This window comes from Lutra lutra, chromosome 18 (genome assembly GCF_902655055.1).
Source record: "Lutra lutra chromosome 18, mLutLut1.2, whole genome shotgun sequence".
Classification (NCBI taxonomy): Eukaryota; Metazoa; Chordata; class Mammalia; order Carnivora; family Mustelidae; genus Lutra; species Lutra lutra.
In genome coordinates this window covers 22,799,511-22,815,778 of record NC_062295.1, presented here as the reverse complement: position 1 = coordinate 22,815,778, position 16,268 = coordinate 22,799,511, and the positions used below count along the sequence as shown (strand labels likewise).

General features: G+C 60.2%; 4 protein-coding genes across 9 annotated transcripts; 3 read left to right on the top strand and 1 right to left on the bottom strand.

Annotated features, from left to right (window-relative positions):
* The first annotated feature begins 388 nt into the window (after nt 1–388).
* Nucleotides 389–5,999, top strand: CORO1A (coronin 1A). The gene is made up of 11 exons (XM_047712720.1): nt 389–541; nt 2,097–2,295; nt 3,470–3,592; nt 3,700–3,829; nt 3,922–4,106; nt 4,264–4,383; nt 4,622–4,726; nt 4,845–4,990; nt 5,106–5,163; nt 5,274–5,489; nt 5,776–5,999. The coding sequence occupies exons 2-11, from the start codon at nt 2,098–2,100 to the stop codon at nt 5,878–5,880; spliced, it is 1,386 nt and encodes a 461-aa protein (XP_047568676.1). The 5' UTR covers nt 389–541; nt 2,097; the 3' UTR covers nt 5,881–5,999.
* Nucleotides 6,000–7,935: 1,936 nt separating this feature from the next.
* Nucleotides 7,936–8,714, bottom strand: BOLA2B (bolA family member 2B). Its single transcript, XM_047712735.1, has 3 exons — nt 8,559–8,714; nt 8,373–8,470; nt 7,936–8,078 (listed from the first exon to the last, which is right to left on the bottom strand). The coding sequence occupies exons 1-3, from the start codon at nt 8,619–8,621 to the stop codon at nt 7,979–7,981; spliced, it is 261 nt and encodes an 86-aa protein (XP_047568691.1). The 5' UTR covers nt 8,622–8,714; the 3' UTR covers nt 7,936–7,978.
* A 358-nt stretch (nt 8,715–9,072) lies between these two features.
* Nucleotides 9,073–11,935, top strand: SLX1A (SLX1 homolog A, structure-specific endonuclease subunit). 4 transcript variants are annotated; one of them, XM_047712729.1, is made up of 6 exons: nt 9,073–9,260; nt 9,783–9,834; nt 9,925–10,263; nt 11,356–11,483; nt 11,653–11,740; nt 11,822–11,935. In XM_047712729.1, exons 1-6 carry the CDS (start codon nt 9,073–9,075, stop codon nt 11,849–11,851), a joined length of 825 nt encoding a protein of 274 aa, XP_047568685.1. In that variant the 3' UTR covers nt 11,852–11,935. The 4 variants fall into 4 exon arrangements, with proteins under 4 accessions (XP_047568685.1, XP_047568688.1, XP_047568686.1 ...); XM_047712732.1 differs by lacking the exon at nt 9,925–10,263; XM_047712730.1 differs by lacking the exon at nt 11,822–11,935 and having other exon boundaries at nt 11,589–11,723.
* A 772-nt stretch (nt 11,936–12,707) lies between these two features.
* Nucleotides 12,708–16,234, top strand: LOC125090205 (sulfotransferase 1A1). 3 transcript variants are annotated; one of them, XM_047712726.1, is made up of 9 exons: nt 12,708–12,860; nt 13,188–13,322; nt 13,984–14,166; nt 14,254–14,379; nt 14,473–14,570; nt 14,943–15,072; nt 15,173–15,267; nt 15,746–15,926; nt 16,052–16,234. In XM_047712726.1, the coding sequence occupies exons 3-9, from the start codon at nt 14,019–14,021 to the stop codon at nt 16,162–16,164; spliced, it is 891 nt and encodes a 296-aa protein (XP_047568682.1). In that variant the 5' UTR covers nt 12,708–12,860; nt 13,188–13,322; nt 13,984–14,018; the 3' UTR covers nt 16,165–16,234. The 3 variants fall into 3 exon arrangements, with proteins under 3 accessions (XP_047568682.1, XP_047568683.1, XP_047568684.1); XM_047712727.1 differs by having other exon boundaries at nt 12,729–12,860; nt 13,232–13,322; XM_047712728.1 differs by lacking the exon at nt 12,708–12,860 and having other exon boundaries at nt 12,910–13,322; nt 13,949–14,166.
* Nucleotides 16,235–16,268: the final 34 nt, after the last annotated feature.

The following is a 16,268-nucleotide window of genomic DNA, read 5'->3' as shown; positions in this document are numbered from 1 at the left end:
GTGCGAGACCCGGAGGGGCTCCGCTCTCCAGCCCTGGTCTGGGGCTGGGGGGCGAGAGGCAGAGCAGCTTTAAGCTGGGGGTGGGCGTGGGGGCCCGGGCGGTGGGCGCTTCTGTGAATGCCAGGGACAGGATGGTGAGTGGGCTGGGGCGGACTGAAGGAGGGAAGAAGGAACAGGGTATTTTTGCATTTTGACATTACAAAAGTGCCGATTAGATTGTCAGCGACTGGCCGGCAGCATCTGCTTGGGTTCGGAGTTGGCAGACGCGGCCGAGCTGGGCGGAGGGAGGGGCGGCCGCGGGCTGGGCCGGGGGTGGGGGGTGGGGAGAGGCGGTGCCTCCGCCCGGAGAAGGGCTAGCCCCTTTAAGAGCTCCGCCCAAAGGGGCGCTGCCACCCCTAAGGAGGCGGGCAGACGCCGCTTCTCATTCATTGTCTTGACAAGAGCATCCTCAGCGGGCTGTCTCTGGCTCCGCCAGCTCCTTCCTCCTCCTCCTCCTCCGCTCCCTCCTCCATTTGGGGGGTCACCTATCTCTCAGCAGCAGGTAAGCCTGGGTCCCCGGGCAAGGGACCGGGCATCGCTGCCCTGGGCCACCTGTGGGGCAGGCGTGAGCTCGGCGGAAGCCGGCCGTGGGGGCGGACGGGCTGTCAGCGCGCCGCTGGGAGAGGGGACAGAGCCGTCCGCGCCGCGCGTGCAGGGGACTCGCGGGGGGGGGCGGGGAGTGTGCGTGGGAGGGTCCATCTGCGTGTCCCAGGGCTCCGTGCACAGGCCGGGGTGAGGGACCACCGCAGCCAAGATGGAGGTGGGGGAGCCCGGGGGTGGGGGGGCTGGCTTGCGCCAGAACGGCGTCGGGGGTAGGGGTGGGGGAGGGAGCAGGGTGGGGTGAGCCGCGCAGCTGCCCTGAGCTTGGAGAGACAGGAAGGGGTTGAGAGCAAAACAAGAAAAGACCAAGTTCCCCTTTCCGTGGTTTCTGAGCCTGGTACCTGCGGTGGGGGGAGAAGGCAGGGTGGGGCGATGGCTTCCTGTCCCCCAACCTCGGCTTTGGGGCTCCCCTCTCTGCAGGCCCAGGTTTCTCACTTGGGACCGATCCCTTTGCCTCTGGACTTCTTCTCACACATGCTTCTTGCCTGCTTTCTGGGCAGGTGGACCCGGAGCCTCCTGGAGCCTCACAGGGCAGGCGGGGGCAGCCGGGCGCCCCGTGAGAAAGGCTGAAGCTGGGAAGGTGGGGTCTGGGAGGGTGCCCTCTGAGCAGGTGGCATGGCCCCTACCTGGCACAAGAAGAGGATGCTCTTGGGTGTCAGGAGGGGGGCCCGGAGCCTGGGGGGCCAGAGGCAATCCCCCCCACCTCACTCGCTCTTCCCCAGCCAGGCTCTCCCTGCAGCCAGGCTGGGGAAACCATCTTCACTGGGCCTCTGAGAAGTCAGTGCCGCCTCTCCCCTCCCATGCATGGTTCCCGAGCAGAGGGAGATGGCACTCAAGGGCACCTGCTTCAGCAGACTCGAGAGGCAGAGGTGTGAGGAGGAGAAAGTGGGACCCAAGCCATCTGCCTGTTTCTGGGGCCCGGAGACCTGCCTCCTGGACAGGCCCACATGCTGCTTCCCTCTGGATGCCCAGCCCTGAGCCAGGAGGGGAGGGAGGCCAGCCCTGCCCAGGCCCTTAGGAAGCTCCCTGTGTGGGTGTCGGGGGCGTGGAGTGTGGCTGCTGTGACTGAAAGAACTCACCCTCCAGGCTATCCCCACCCAAGCCCCCAGAGGGTGGCAGTGGGAGCCATTGGAGAGGAGGGGCAAAGTCTGGCAGATCTGCCATTAGTGCTCCCCCACACCGGGCTCTGCCAGAGCGGCTGAGGGTACAGACACGAGGCCCCGGCGTGGGCAGAGAAGGCAGGCCTTGCAGGCTAGCCAGGAGCGGGAAGGAGTGAGGACCGCAAGCAAGAGGGAGACAGGCAGTTTGCGGGGAAGGGGGCAGGGAGCCCAGGGAACTGATGCTGGGGAAGTTAACTGAGACCTTAAACACCAGCTGAGGGGTGTTCTGGAGGACACGGGGGGCACTCTAAGGTCAGAGTCAACCTGAAAAGCCCTCAAACCCATGCGTCCCCGCAGGATGAGCCGGCAGGTGGTCCGTTCCAGCAAGTTCCGCCACGTGTTTGGACAGCCCGCCAAGGCCGACCAGTGCTATGAGGACGTGCGCGTCTCACAGACCACCTGGGACAGTGGCTTCTGTGCTGTCAACCCCAAGTTTGTGGCCCTGATCTGTGAGGCCAGTGGGGGAGGGGCCTTCCTCGTGCTGCCCCTGGGCAAGGTGAGCCCTTGGAGCCCTTGGGGCAGTGGTCTTCCCTTTGAGGGGGCCTCTGGTCCTCCAGTGGCCCCGTGGGGGTCCTGACTGGGTGATTGTCACCAAGCCTTCTTGGGCTGCAGCATTGTCAGCTGTAAAACTGAGCTGGGCCACATGAGCCTTCAGCCTCCTCCAGCTCCTACGTGCAGTGGTCTCGTGGAAACTGAAGCTCAGGTGACACCAGAAAGGTCACACGGCAAGGCCTGTAGACCCGGGGCCTTGTCCCATTCGGAGCACAGAGAGGGCTCCATGGGGTCAGGGAAGACCCAGTAGTGCTCCCAGAGTGGGAGGGGCTCTGGGCCTGGGCCTGTCTGAGCACCCCCACCCCACCCCAGCCCAGGCCAGCTCTGGCCCCTCGGCTGGGGCCAGGGAGGAGGTGAGAGGCCCTCTCCCCTCCCCCAAACCTGCCTTCCCTCTGCTCCTACTTGCCCTGCCTTCCCCTCTGCTGACTCCCACCCGCAGCATACTCCTGTGCTCTTGGGGGGTGAGACAGGAAGGGGAGATGGGCCCTAAGTTGTTACCTTAAAAGGGCCGATGGAAGCCAAGAGAAGAGGAAGTGGTTGTGGGGCTAGAGCTGGGCCCGTTCTTCACACCGGAAACCGTGCAGCAGCGGCTGTCCCCGGAAGCGGCCATTTCCAAACCTCTGCTTCTGCCTGGGGCCAGTTAGGACAGACTTCCCCGGTCCCTATCCTGTTGGAAGCACCCCTCCCCATCCCCCATTTCCCTGGGGAACCCTAACCTTAATACAACCTCCCTGGCCCAGGGCCTTGGCCCATCACCCCCTGGAAAGCCTCCCTCGGGGAAGCTGGGATGGGAGGGCGAGCCCTTAGGGCACTGGTGAGAAAGGAGCCGGCAGAGATGTCAGGACCTTGGCCAGGGTCGGACAATAAGGCGAGACCAGGGCCCAGTGTGGCCGCTGGTACCCAGCCCCACACCCCCATCCTGTATTACTTGTGGCCAGCCCTTCTGAGACACCTCTGGGACTGAGGCAGAGGACAAACCCTCCTGCCCTAGGTCTTGTTCCAACCTCCCAGGGACCCCACTGCCTTCATCTCTGGGCCTCTCTGAAGGGGCATGGGGAGGCTGGATCAGGTTCGGAGAGCAGAAGTCCCTCCCTCAGAGGCCCTGCTCTACTCCCTAGACTGGACGTGTGGACAAGAACGTACCCACGGTCTGCGGCCACACAGCCCCAGTGCTGGACATCGCCTGGTGCCCACACAATGATAACGTCATTGCCAGCGGCTCTGAGGATTGCACAGTCATGGTGAGCGGTGGGTGGGGGGGGATACACAAGGGCTGGGGGGTGGGGGTGGGGCTTGAGCCCCGGATCTGACGTTTGGAGCCCCCATCTCACTGGCCTCTTCTCTGCAGGTGTGGGAGATCCCTGACGGGGGCCTGACACTGCCCCTGCGGGAGCCTGTCGTCACCCTGGAGGGCCACACCAAGCGTGTGGGCATCGTGGTCTGGCATCCCACGGCCCAGAATGTGCTGCTCAGTGCAGGTGCCTGGCGGGGAGGAGAGGGGCAGGCCGGTTGCCTGACAGCAAGGGAGGGAGGCTCATGGCTTTCCAACACTGGGGATGTGATCACCCAGGTTGTGACAACGTGATCCTGGTGTGGGACGTGGGCACTGGGGCAGCCGTGCTGACGCTTGGCTCCGACGTGCACCCGGACACGATCTACAGCGTGGACTGGAGCCGAGACGGCGCCCTCATTTGCACCTCCTGCCGGGACAAGCGCGTGCGCATCATCGAGCCACGCAAAGGCACTGTTGTTGCTGTGAGTTGCCCTGAGTTGGGACCCTTGACCCTAGGACCTTCACCCTCCTACGCCATCAGCCAGGTCCCCAGATGCTGCCCTCTCTCGCCCTCAGCTAGAGTCTGGTGCTTAGGATGTGTGTGTGGGCACCTGACTGACCACCTGCCTTTTCCTGCAGGAGAAGGACCGTCCCCATGAGGGGACCCGGCCTGTGCGCGCAGTCTTCGTATCCGATGGAAAGATCCTGACCACGGGCTTCAGCCGCATGAGTGAGCGGCAGGTGGCGCTGTGGGACACGGTGAGCGCTGGGTGGGGGAGCGGCGATCAGGCTCCGCAGGAGGCTTAGTCCCTGCCCTGCCACTTGCCTGATCATACAGAGCCACGGGCCTCAGTTTACCCTCTGTGGGATGGGGTCTCCACTAGTTGTTCTGCGAGGGCCCACCCCGAGTCCCTGCCCAGGGCTCCTTCCAGGCCTGACTTGGCCCAGCTCATTGTTCCCTGTCTCCCCTTCTCCACCCTACCGCCCATCTCTGCAGAAGCACCTGGAGGAGCCACTGTCCCTGCAGGAACTGGACACCAGCAGCGGCGTCCTGCTGCCCTTCTTCGACCCCGACACCAACATAGTCTACCTCTGTGGCAAGGTGTCCCCATCAGGCAGGGGCTCATGGGCAGGAGGTGGGGGGATGGGGCAGGACTTGGAAAGGCCAGGCGAGAGGACTCCACGGTGTTGATCCCTGCCTTCGCACCCACCTCCTGCAGGGGGACAGCTCTATCCGGTACTTCGAGATCACTTCCGAGGCCCCGTTCCTGCACTATCTCTCCATGTTCAGTTCCAAGGAGTCCCAGCGGGGCATGGGTTACATGCCCAAACGTGGCCTGGAGGTGAACAAGTGTGAGATCGCCAGGTGACTGACCCCGACCCTGACCTGAGCACGCACCCTGGGCTGTTTGGACCCTATGGGGACCTTTGGTTCCAGCCCAGCCCTGCGGTGGTCGCTGCTCACCTCCTTATTTCTACAGATTCTACAAGCTGCACGAGCGGAGGTGTGAGCCCATTGCCATGACAGTGCCTAGAAAGGTGACGCTCCCATGTCCCTTTCTGGGTTGGGCCGGGCACTGACCTCACACAGTTGCAGGGTGGTGGTGTGGCCCAAGCACTCTCTTAACCAGCCTTGGCCTTGCCCACAGTCGGACCTGTTCCAGGAGGACCTTTACCCACCCACTGCAGGGCCCGATGCTGCCCTCACGGCTGAGGAATGGCTGGGTGGCCGGGATGCCGGACCCCTCCTCATTTCCCTCAAGGACGGCTACGTGCCTCCAAAGAGCCGGGAGCTGAGGGTCAACCGGGGCCTGGACACTGGGCGCAGGAAGACAGCTCCAGAGGCCAGTGGGACCCCCAGCTCGGTGAGAAGCAGATGCGAATCTGGGAGTTGGGATGGGATGACACGTCGGGCAGGGACTGCTACTGATGGGGTCATTGTCCCAGTAGAAGGAGGCTGACCCTCTGGGGGCCAAGAGCGGGTAGTTCTCAGACCTCAGAGAACAGATTTCACGTTCTTGGCCTGCAGCTGTCCAGGCAGCTGCTGAGAGACAGGCTGGCCCCAGAGCTCTTGGGAGGGCAGAGGGGGAATGGCTGGGTGAGGGGGAGCCTGTGACAGAGCTGGGACTGATGCAGCATGACATACCCCAGGACACCGTAGCCCGGCTGGAGGAGGAGATGAGGAAGCTCCAGGCCACAGTGCAGGAGCTACAGCAGCGCTTGGATAGGCTGGAGGAGACAGTCCAGGCCAAGTAGAGGACCCGAAGGCCTCAAGTGGGGCCACAGCATCCCCGCCCTCCCTCCATTCGCACCCTTCTCCTCAGGCCACAATGGCAGATAAAAAAATAATAATAAAATGGCTTTATTTTCTGGTATCTCTGACTCTGCTGGTCACCTGGATGCTGGGTCTGCTGAACTGACCTGCTGTCTCTCGGTTGCCTTGATGAGACTGGCCCATGGCGGGAGCAGGGGGGGATGCTTCCGAGCACCGGAGGCTGCAAGGGAACAGGCCACAGTGGGTGGCAGCCGCCCCTTGCTTGGGTGGGTTGAGAGCTGGCAGGATCTGGGCTACACAAGGCCCTTGCCTGGGGCCTCAAGAATTCACATAACTCAGAATTTGCCTTTCCTGGTCAACCATGACAGGCTGCATGCAGACTATACGGGTCACTGTCGGTGGTGGGGAAACTGAACTCATGTGACACTTAAGATGGCACTTACGGGATGCGTTTCAAATGCAAGCCCAAGGGAGCAAAATCAGGGGATCTTTTGGGAGGTCAAAACTTAGAACCAAACCCTGGTTTACAGGTGAGGACTTGGGAGGCACAGAGCAGGAGGGGGACCTCTGGGAGGCAGACCTTGAGTCATGAGCCATCCCCCTCTTCCAGTTCCCAGTCTTCCCTGCAGTATGGCCCTATCAAGTTGAGGGTTAGATGGGGGTCCCGGCCACAGCGGCAGAGCTCCCCTCATACCACAGAGGGACCACAGCAAGGACTAAGTGCCTCAACCACCCCCTGACTCCCCTTCAGGACATGGGAGAGAACCACCTGTGTAGAGAGGCAGCTGCATGGACGTCCCTGTTGGCCCATCTGAGTCTCAATCTCTATGTGAGCCATGTGACCCTGGGCCAGTCACTTCTCTCCAGGCCTCAGGTGCTCTATAAAATCGGGAGGGACAGCATCACAGCTCTGTGAACGCAGTGGATGGATCCAATCAGGGGTGTGATAGAGAAGCAGAAAATCTGGAACGTGAGCCTCTTAAAGTGACATTCCTTCCCTGAGCCTCTCCCGCACAGCGGTGGTGACGTGGCCTCCTATGGAAGTCGTACATGAATACACTCAGTCAGTAGCTCTCCCCCTGGTCCAAGGGACCAAGGAAAGTTGAGGAAAGCCTCTTAGGAATGGAGAAGGGTTAACCCGTCATCACCATGACTTCAAGCTTTACTAGCCCCTTCTCCCTCTGTTAGGAACAAGAGGGAGGTAGGAAGTGGGATGGTTATTTGGGGCCAAGAAACTAGTCCTGAAAAGGGGAACAGAGTGGTGGGATGGTTCAAGACTGTAATCCCTCACTCCCTAAGAGCTCTGGCCCCTCCTGGGTCCCACGGAACCCATCTGTGCCAGACCTTACCAATCCTGGCACCTGTATTTAAGACTGCTACAAGGGTATCGTGTGCCCCGATTTTATGGCCTAGGTGGCCTCATTTTCCTGCTTTAACCCTATCCCTATGTCCTGCCCCCAGCTCCATTCCTGAAACTCTCATGGTCTCCCCAGGGGCAACTGTGGCCACCCAAAGCCCTGGGCTAAAGGGTCATTGTATTTTCTGCAGCAGAGCAGGAAACAGCAGCATTCCAGAAGTTGTGGTGTCCCCACTGGGGTACCACATCCCCTGAGACCATGAAGGGCTGGGTAACCTGCAGGGAAGCATGGGATCCTCCATTATGCCTCTGACATTAGGGTGACACTGGGGAGTGGGGGGAGTTTGATAAATTGGCCAGTGCCCTGAAATCCCGAGTACTTTTCCATCTGTGCATCTTGAAAACTGACAGAGGGCAGGACCCCCTGGTAATGGCCAAGGAACAGCTGCACTGTCCCTAGGGCTCCACCAAGGATTACAGAGAAGGCCGGTGCTGCCTGCCCTGGGAGAGATTTTAAGGACAGAACTTTCATTTTATAAGTGGGGACACAGAGGCCTGTGTGTGAAGGATTTGTCCAAGGTAAAGACAATGGAGAGTGGTAGAGCAGGGAGAAACCAGGCTCTAGACTCGAGCTCAGCATCCCTCCACCCTCCCACACACAACACACTGACACAGAAGCTGGCCCTGATTCATAATTTAATGGCTGTGCAGGCCTTGGTCTCTTATTTCTGCTGCTCACGGGCCCACTGCTCTGGGGTCAGGGTTTTCTGCTCAAAGGCATGAATGTGCAGAAGCTCTTCAGCTAGGCACGTGTTCACCAGCCTGGGGGAGAGATGGGGTTAGGAAATGGAAGGCCAGGGCCTGAGTCACGGCCTCCGAAGGCAGGGTGATCCAGGAGACTGGAGGTATCCCCCAAATTGTGTCCCCGGGCCTTGGGAACCAAAGAGGCAGAGGCCTAAGTCTCCACACAGGGGTCACGAAGGCGGGATCCTTGGGGCTGTGGTCCACGGTGCAGGACCGTACTGGCGGGGGCGAGGGAGTTAGATTTAGGGGAGAGGCCAGGGTTGGGGTCCCGGCGCTGAGATCGCGCTGAGCGAGGTATTCCCGAGGTCTCACCGGTGTCTCTGGAGCAGTGGCTTCCCCTCGAACTTGGCCGACACCACCAGGACTCGGAAGCTGGACGCGCAACGGTTGGGAGTCGTGTCCTCGACTTCCTACGAGGCAGAACGGTGGGAGAGTGTGAAACCCGCCCCTCAGGGGCGCTTTTCCCCTCGCCGGACGAATCCAGGCCGCTCAACTCACCACATGCTCCGCCTCCAGGTCCCGCTGCAGCTTCTCCCGGAGGTATTCGGCGCTGAGTTCCATCGCGGCAGCCCAGAAGGGGCGATAGCCCAGCCGGGATGGAACCCCAGCTCCGACCCCAGCCACACTGCTTCCGCCCTTACCGACGCCACTTCCGCTGAGGCCAATACTTCCGCCCTTACTAAGGAGTCCGTAAACCTAGCACTTCCGCCCTCACGCAAGCCCCACTTTCCAACAGTCCTGGGCTTCGGCGCTTACCATCAGCCGGCCAGAGTCTGCACAAGGCCGGATTCGGGCGCTAATAGGTGTCCGCCTCCTGCACCGCAGCCTGGGTTCTGTGACCCGGTTTGGACACCCTACTCCAGCCAGGAGGGTGAGCGAACCTGCATTGCTGCGTTCTCTAGGGTACCTCGGGATCGCCCCCAGACGCTTTTTCCGAGACAAGCATCTTGCGGCCCTGGCAACTCAGCTCTCCCTGAGGTCACAGGCCACAGCAATCAACCCACAAGTCCCGATGGGCCCTGCGGGGGACACGGCGAGGCCCGGCCGCTTCTTCGGCGTCTACCTGCTCTACTGCCTGAACCCTCGGCACCGGGGCCGCGTCTACGTGGGCTTCACCGTCAACCCTGCTCGTCGGGTCCAGCAGCACAACGGGGGCCGCAAAAAAGGCGGGGCCTGGCGGACCAGCGGTCGCGGGCCCTGGTAAGAGGGAGCGAATTTCTGTCTGGAGAAGGGCTTCAGGGAGGAGAGGCCTGCCGAGAGGGGCGGGGCCAGGATAGTGGGCAGAGCCCTATGGTGGCTGTTAACAGGGCCGGGGGGGCGGGCCTATCATAGGGGAGGAGCGTGGCCCCCCCATAGGGGAAGGCGGGGCCCTATGAAACTCAGCCGTGGGACTAAGGAAGGGATTCGGTAGGAAGCACTGTTCCAGGCTTGGGCGGGTGACAGCGGGCTGAAGAGCAAGGCGGGGGTTGGAAAAGACCCTGCAAGGGAGAGGAACTGAGGAGGCCAGTTAAGTACCTGTGCTGGAGGCGGGGCCTGAGGTTGGCAGGTGCGAAGGGACGTACCTCTACGAAGGGGGCGGAGCCTCGCGGACTAGGTTTGAAGCCAGGCGTGAGAATTCCACTCTCGGGTGGGTGGGACTGGGGGTGAACCATGGTGAGGGGATTCGGCCTGACACCGGTTGGGGCGGACGCTCACGGGCCGCGTCCTCGTTCCCGTCCCCAGGGAGATGGTGCTTCTCGTGCACGGCTTTCCTTCCGCTGTGGCCGCCCTTCGGGTAAGAAGTGAGACGGGGGCTGGTGGGAAGACGGGCCGGGGCTTGGGTTCTAACCCGGGAGGCCCTGAAGCCCCAACTCCCCGCCCGCAGTTCGAGTGGGCCTGGCAGCACCCGCACGCCTCGCGCCGCCTGACGCACGTGGGTCCGCGCCTGCGCAGCGAGGCGGCCTTCGCTTTCCACCTGCGTGTGCTGGCGCACATGCTGCGCGCGCCGCCCTGGGCGCGCCTGCCGCTCACCGTGCGCTGGCTGCGCGCCGAATTCCGACGTGAGCTGTGCCCGCCGCCGCCGCCGCACATGCCACTGGCCTTCGGACCTCCGCCGCCCCGGGCCTCCGCCCCAAGGAGCAGCTCCGGTCCCTTAGCTGACCTGGAGTCAGAGCCCCACCAGGACGCCGCGGCCTTCTGCGCCCTGTGCGCGCGCTCCTTCCAGGTGAGCCGCCCCACCTGGTCTTCACGCAGGGAGACCAGGGTTCAAGCAACTCGGGATCCAGCTGTTTATTGAAGGATCGGCCAGCCCCTCAGACACCTTTTGCCCTCATCACTAAAACGGGGACGATAGTACTTCCTGCCGTTCCTCGAAACCTGTACCTTTCTGCTCAAGGCCTTTTGCCCTTTAGCCTTTGACTGGAAGGTTCTTCCCTAGACCTTCATTTCAGTCTTTATGAAGTGCCACCTTCTCCTTCCCCACGAGGTCTTCCTTGGCGCTGCCATGTAAAACTGTTCTTTCTTGTACACGCCCCTGCCTTTTTTTTTTCTTTTCTTAGAGCCTAAAAACTTATTGTCTAACGTAGTAGGCGTTTTATTTATCTTATTGTCAGTTTCTCCCCTGCCCCAATACAAGGCAGTTCTTGTTCATTGATGTAGAAAAGGGTCTGGCAGGGTGCCTGGGTGGCTCAGTCGTTAAGGGTCTGCCTTCACCTCAGGTCATGATCCCGGGGTCCTGGGATGGAGCCACACATCCAGTGGGCTCCCTGCTCAGCCGGAAGCCTGCTTCCTCCCTCTCCCACTCCGCCTGCTTGTGTTCCCTCATTGTCTCTCTCTGTCAAATAAATAAAATTTTTGAAAGGAAAAAAAAGAAAAGGGTCTGGCAAATAGCAGGTGGCCAATACATATTTAACAAATGAACTGAGATGATGGGTCTGACTTCTGAACTCTCAAGAAATGTAAATTGAGTACTTGCCATTCAGAACTGAAGGGACCTCCCTGAGATCACTTAGCCTGTAAGAACTAGAAGTCTGGCTACAGTGGCCTATGCCGTTTCTGTAATCACTGCTAATGCTCAGGGAAACTGGCTAGTTTAGTCCCTGTGGGTAAGTATTGTAATCTCTCCGTGCCTCAGTTTCATCTATAAAATGCAAATAATAGTAGTGTGTGACTTGTAGCATTGTTTAACGTGAAGCTTTTGGAACGGTGTCTTTCCATATTTATTTCCATAGAAATTCTGAGCGTTAGCTACATCATTCCTTCTGGTTTTCTCTCTTAACTTGCCTGCCCTCCCCCCCCCTCCGCCCCGCCCCAACAGGAAGAGGAGGGCCCCCTGTGCTGCCCCCACCCTGGCTGCTGCCTCAGAGCCCACATGATCTGCCTAGCAGAGGAGTTCTTGCGAGAGGAGCCAGAGGAGCTTCTGCCTCTGGAGGGCCAGTGCCCTGGGTGAGTCCCAGCACCCCCACCCCAGCCTGTTTGAGTTCTGGGAAGATGGCGCCAGTTGTCCAAGTCCAGGCCCCGGGGCAGCTGAGTCCTTATCTCGGCCCCCAGGGGCCTAGCCTGCAGGAGGCTTGTGAGTCTGACTCTGTGTCCTGCCAACTGCACTCCTTGGTAGCTGTAAGAACTCACTGCTGTGGGGAGACCTGATCTGGCTGTGCCAGGTGGGCACCGAGGAGGAAGAGGAGGACTTGGAATTAGAAGAGGTGAGAGGTGGCTTTGACCCCAGCCTCCCTACCCCACCCCATACCCGAGGCTGCCTTTGACCAGTCCTCCTGTCTCCACAGGAACACTGGACAGACATGCTGGAGACCTGATCCTCGGCGCCCCCTAACCCTCTGCCCACTCCTTGTCTCTGTCTGGGCACTTTTTACTTGAGTACAATAAAGAGTCTGAGTTAAGGGAACTTTCTGTTGTTTGCTGGGGAAGGGGGTTGCTGGAGCTAGGAGACAGAGGCCCTGCCAGTCCCTGGGGCCTGAGGAGAAGAGCAGAGTGGGGAGGGCCCGCTCGCTTGTGTGGACCAGCCTCTCCCCTTCCTGGAGGCCCACGTGCCTTGGCTTTTCCTTCACATGCTTCTGAGGTCACATAATTCTTTTTTTTTTTTTTTTTAAGATTTTATTTATTTATTTGACAGAGACCGTGAGAGAAGGAACACAAGCAGGGGGAATGGGAGAGGGAGAAGCAGGCCTCCACTGATTAGGGAGCCTGATGCAGGGCTCAGTCCCAGGACCCTGGGATCATGACTTGAGTCGAAGGCAGATGCGCAATGACTAAGCCACCCAGGTGCCCCTCACACAATTCTTTGAATGCTTGGGAGACTCACACCCTTGATCAGAGCCTGTCCAAATCCAGTGTCCAGGTTGACTTTTAATCCAGATAGTATGGACAAAGGCCATGAGTGGGGTGGGTGGGGGGATACACTACCCCATGGGGCCCTGTGGCTCTCCAAGCCCCAGTTCCTTCTTGTCTCTGTCTGCAGAGCCCCTTCAAAACCAGTGAAAGAAAAGCACCTTGTGGGGCGCATGGCTCTGAAATCCTTGGGAGCTGTGTGTGCAGCTGGCCTCAGTCCCAGGGTTATGAGACTCTTGTTCTTGCTCTTTTCTCTCCCTCTTACCTCAGAAAGCCCGTCCTATCTCCGCTCCACCCCAACCCCTATCACCCTGCACCTCTGCCCCTCCCCCCCCCCCCCCCATTGCTCTGTACTGGCCTTGTGGTCAGAGGTCAGACCAGCAGTTCTGGAAAGCTTGTGCTGCTGGGGGGTGCCTGGGGGCCACTCCTAGCCTGAACCTCTGGCATCTGCAAGACTGGCCTGGAGCCAACAGGAAGGTGAGTGGCCCTGCTCACAAGGGTTTTACCTTTCCTCTCAGGTCTGTCCCCTCTAAACTGGCTGGGGCCATCAGGACAAGCTGTTTGTTGGCCCGCCACACCGGGGTGGAGTACAGAGGGCAGGTCAGAGCCAAGATTCCAGCTCCAAAACACCCCGCAGAATAAAAGTGAAAACTTTTGTCTAATTCAGTCTTCCCTTCATTTTCTACACACTAAACCCACATCTTGGGTTTTCAGGCCCATTTAAACTTGGCTCCTGCTGGGGTGCAAAGGTGGGGGCAGCACAGGGGCCCTCCCGCTCTAAGCTCCACCCTTTCCTTTCTGGAGGCTGGCTCCAGATCCCTCCCACTTGGAATTTATAAACGCTTCAGCTCGGAGAACAGTTCTGCACCCACCCCACCCCACAGCACCTGGTTCGCCACAGCACAAAGTGGTCACAGGACCGACATCCAGAGAGGTCTGGTGAGTTCTCCCGGTGGGGTGGCTGGGCAGGGCTAGCTCCTGGCCCTTTCCCTCTGGTTGGGCCATCTCAGTCAGCCGACACGACCCCAGGCGGAAACCCCCTTCCCCTTTCTGCTGACCCATCACTTAGCTCAGCTGCATGCCAGACTCTGGCCCCCCAAAACAGGCTCAAGTTGCTCACTGGCTGTGTTTATCCCCGAGCCAAAGTGGAGTGGTTTGGCTTCTGGAATGTTTTTGACGATGCATGAGGGGCCCAGGCTGCTCCAGGGACCGGCAGGGGGAGTGGGGCCAGTGCCGCAGGCCAGGGGCCGCTGCAGAAATAGTGGGAGGAGAGCTGGCAGGCGAGGAATTAGGACAGGCAGGCACTAGAGTAGTAGCTCTCAAGGTTGCACTGGAATCCCTTGGAGCTTCCAGAAGACGGGGACGGGGCCCCAGAGAGCGATGTCCTTGATGTGGGATGTGGCCTCAGGCATGGGGATCTTTACGAGCCCTGTAGGACAGCAAAGGCGCAAGCCAGCACCAGCCCCACTGTGTGAGTGTTCGGTGTGGGTTTGAGCCCCAGCTCCTGCCACTCACCAGCTTTGTGAGCAGGGCCGAGTCAGCCCCAGGCCTTCCTCGTGAAGCAGGATTTCAACACATGGCGTGTCATGATGTTGTTAAGGCAAGTCGGCTGCCCTCTGCCCCCGACGCCGTGGAATGGAGCTCATCCAAGACACCTCACGCCCGCCGCTGGCATATGTGAAGGGAATCCCTCTCATCAAGTACTTTGCAGAGGCCCTGGGCTCCCTGCAGGACTTCCAAGCCCGGCCTGATGACCTGCTTATCAGCACCTACCCCAAATCTGGTAGGTGGTGAGGGCCATAGTCCCCCACGTTGGACCAGCGAGGACCTGCCCTTCACCCGGCTCACCTCCCCTTACCCTGCTCTCCAGGCACCACCTGGGTGAGTGAGATCCTCGACATGATCTACCAGGGCGGTGATCTACAGAAGTGTCGCAGGGCCTCCATCTTAATCCGGGTACCCTTCCTTGAGTTCAAGGCTCCAGGTGTTCCCACAGGTTTGCAGTGGGGGCTCTGGGGACCAAGGGGAGCAGAGGGAGGGGGCAGGACTGGGCTCCAGCTCAGCAGACCTTTCCCTCCTCGTGGTATAGGTTTGGAGGCTCTGAAAGATACACCAGCTCCACGACTCATTAAGACACACCTGCCCTTGGCTTTGCTCCCTCAGACCTTGCTGGATCAGAAGGTCAAGGTTAGTGACAGAGGAAGCCAGGGAAGGGGGCAGGTGGTGGTCTTCATCCTGTGGTGGGGCTCTGTGCAAGGGAGACTCCTGTGTAGAGCAGAGAAGTCTTCTCTGAAGGCCTCCCCAGGCCCATGGAGGAGGGGGCTGGTGAGAACCCAGCATACCTTGGTCCCAGTCTGGGTGTGGCAGCACTGAGGGGACAAGATTAGCATCAAGTATGGTGTCAGGGACCACAAGCAAGTCAGCCTCCAGGTCAATGTCCCTCTTGGCCAGACCAAGAGTGAACTTCCCTCACTGGGCTGTTGTGAAAGGCGGAACCGCCTGGCTCGCTGTGTGGTGATGATGCTCTGGTGTGTGTGGGGGGGTAATTCGTCCCTCCAGGTGGTCTACGTGGCCCGTAACGCAAAGGATGTGGCTGTCTCCTTTTACCACTTCTACTACCGCATGGCCAAGGTGCACCCAGACCCTGGCACTTGGGACTGCTTCCTGGAGAAGTTCATGGCTGGGGAAGGTGGGCCTGAGTCTGGAGGAAGGAGCGGGGAGGAGCTGAGCGGCCGCCAGCCAAAGCTAATACCAGCCTGTGTGTCCATGTCCCTGTTCCTCCCCCCCAGTGTCCTACGGGTCCTGGTACCAGCACGTGCGGGAGTGGTGGGAGCTGAGTCACACTTACCCTGTTCTCTACCTCTTCTACGAGGACATGAAAGAGGTGAGGCCACTTGCTGCTGCTTCCCTCCAGGTCACACGTGCAGAGGCAGGGACCTCCCCAGGACCTGCCAAGGCCCTTTCGGCCACCTGTCCCCCAGCGCCCCCCACCCCACCAGTCCCGTGGGTCCTCCAGCCCACCTTCCTGCCAGGGACTTGGAGCTGCAGTGTCACCCAGGCAGCAAGGCTATATAGCTCTGATCTCAGACCCAAGCAACCCAGAGCCAGCCATCCACCAGCATTCCCTGTGGCCAGTTACAGAAGAGGACCGTCCTGCCCTCACCCATCAGGACCCAAATAGGAGCTTAGTTCAGGGTCATAGGGCAGCTAATGTGCCCCAGGGAAAGAGGACCCAAGTCAAGGAGCCGGGGCTGAGAGGTCTCTAGGCGGAGGTGGCCAGGTCCTGGAGGAGTTGGGGACCCTCCCTTTTATTTGCTCAGTGAGCCATCCCAACTGCCACTAAGAGCCCCTCTGCTCTCCAGAACCCCAAGAGGGAGATTGAGAAGATCCTGAAGTTCTTGGGGCGTTCCCTGCCAGAGGAGACCGTGGATCTCATTGTCCAACAAACGTCTTTCAAGGAGATGAAGAAAAACTCCATGGCTAACTACAGCACCATACCCGCTGACATCATGGACCACAGCATTTCGGCCTTCATGAGGAAAGGTGAGTGCCTGTGCAGGACGGGCATCGGGGCAGGCAAGCGTGGAAGTGGAGGCTGGGGCTGGCCTGAGCCACCCGGGGCCTGCTCTGTGGCTGGGGCCTGTAGCCTTCCTCCCCTCTGTCTGCAGGCATCACGGGGGACTGGAAGACCACCTTCACTGTGGCCCAGAATGAGCGCTTTGATGCTGACTATGCCAGGAAGATGGAGGGCTGTGGCCTCAGCTTCCGCACAGAGCTATGAGTGGTGTCCCTGGGAGGCATGCTCAAGGCCCTGCAGCTGTGACCCGTCCCCAGCCTCAAAAATAAAATTCCAGGGGCGCCTGGGTGGCTCAGTGGGTTAAGCCG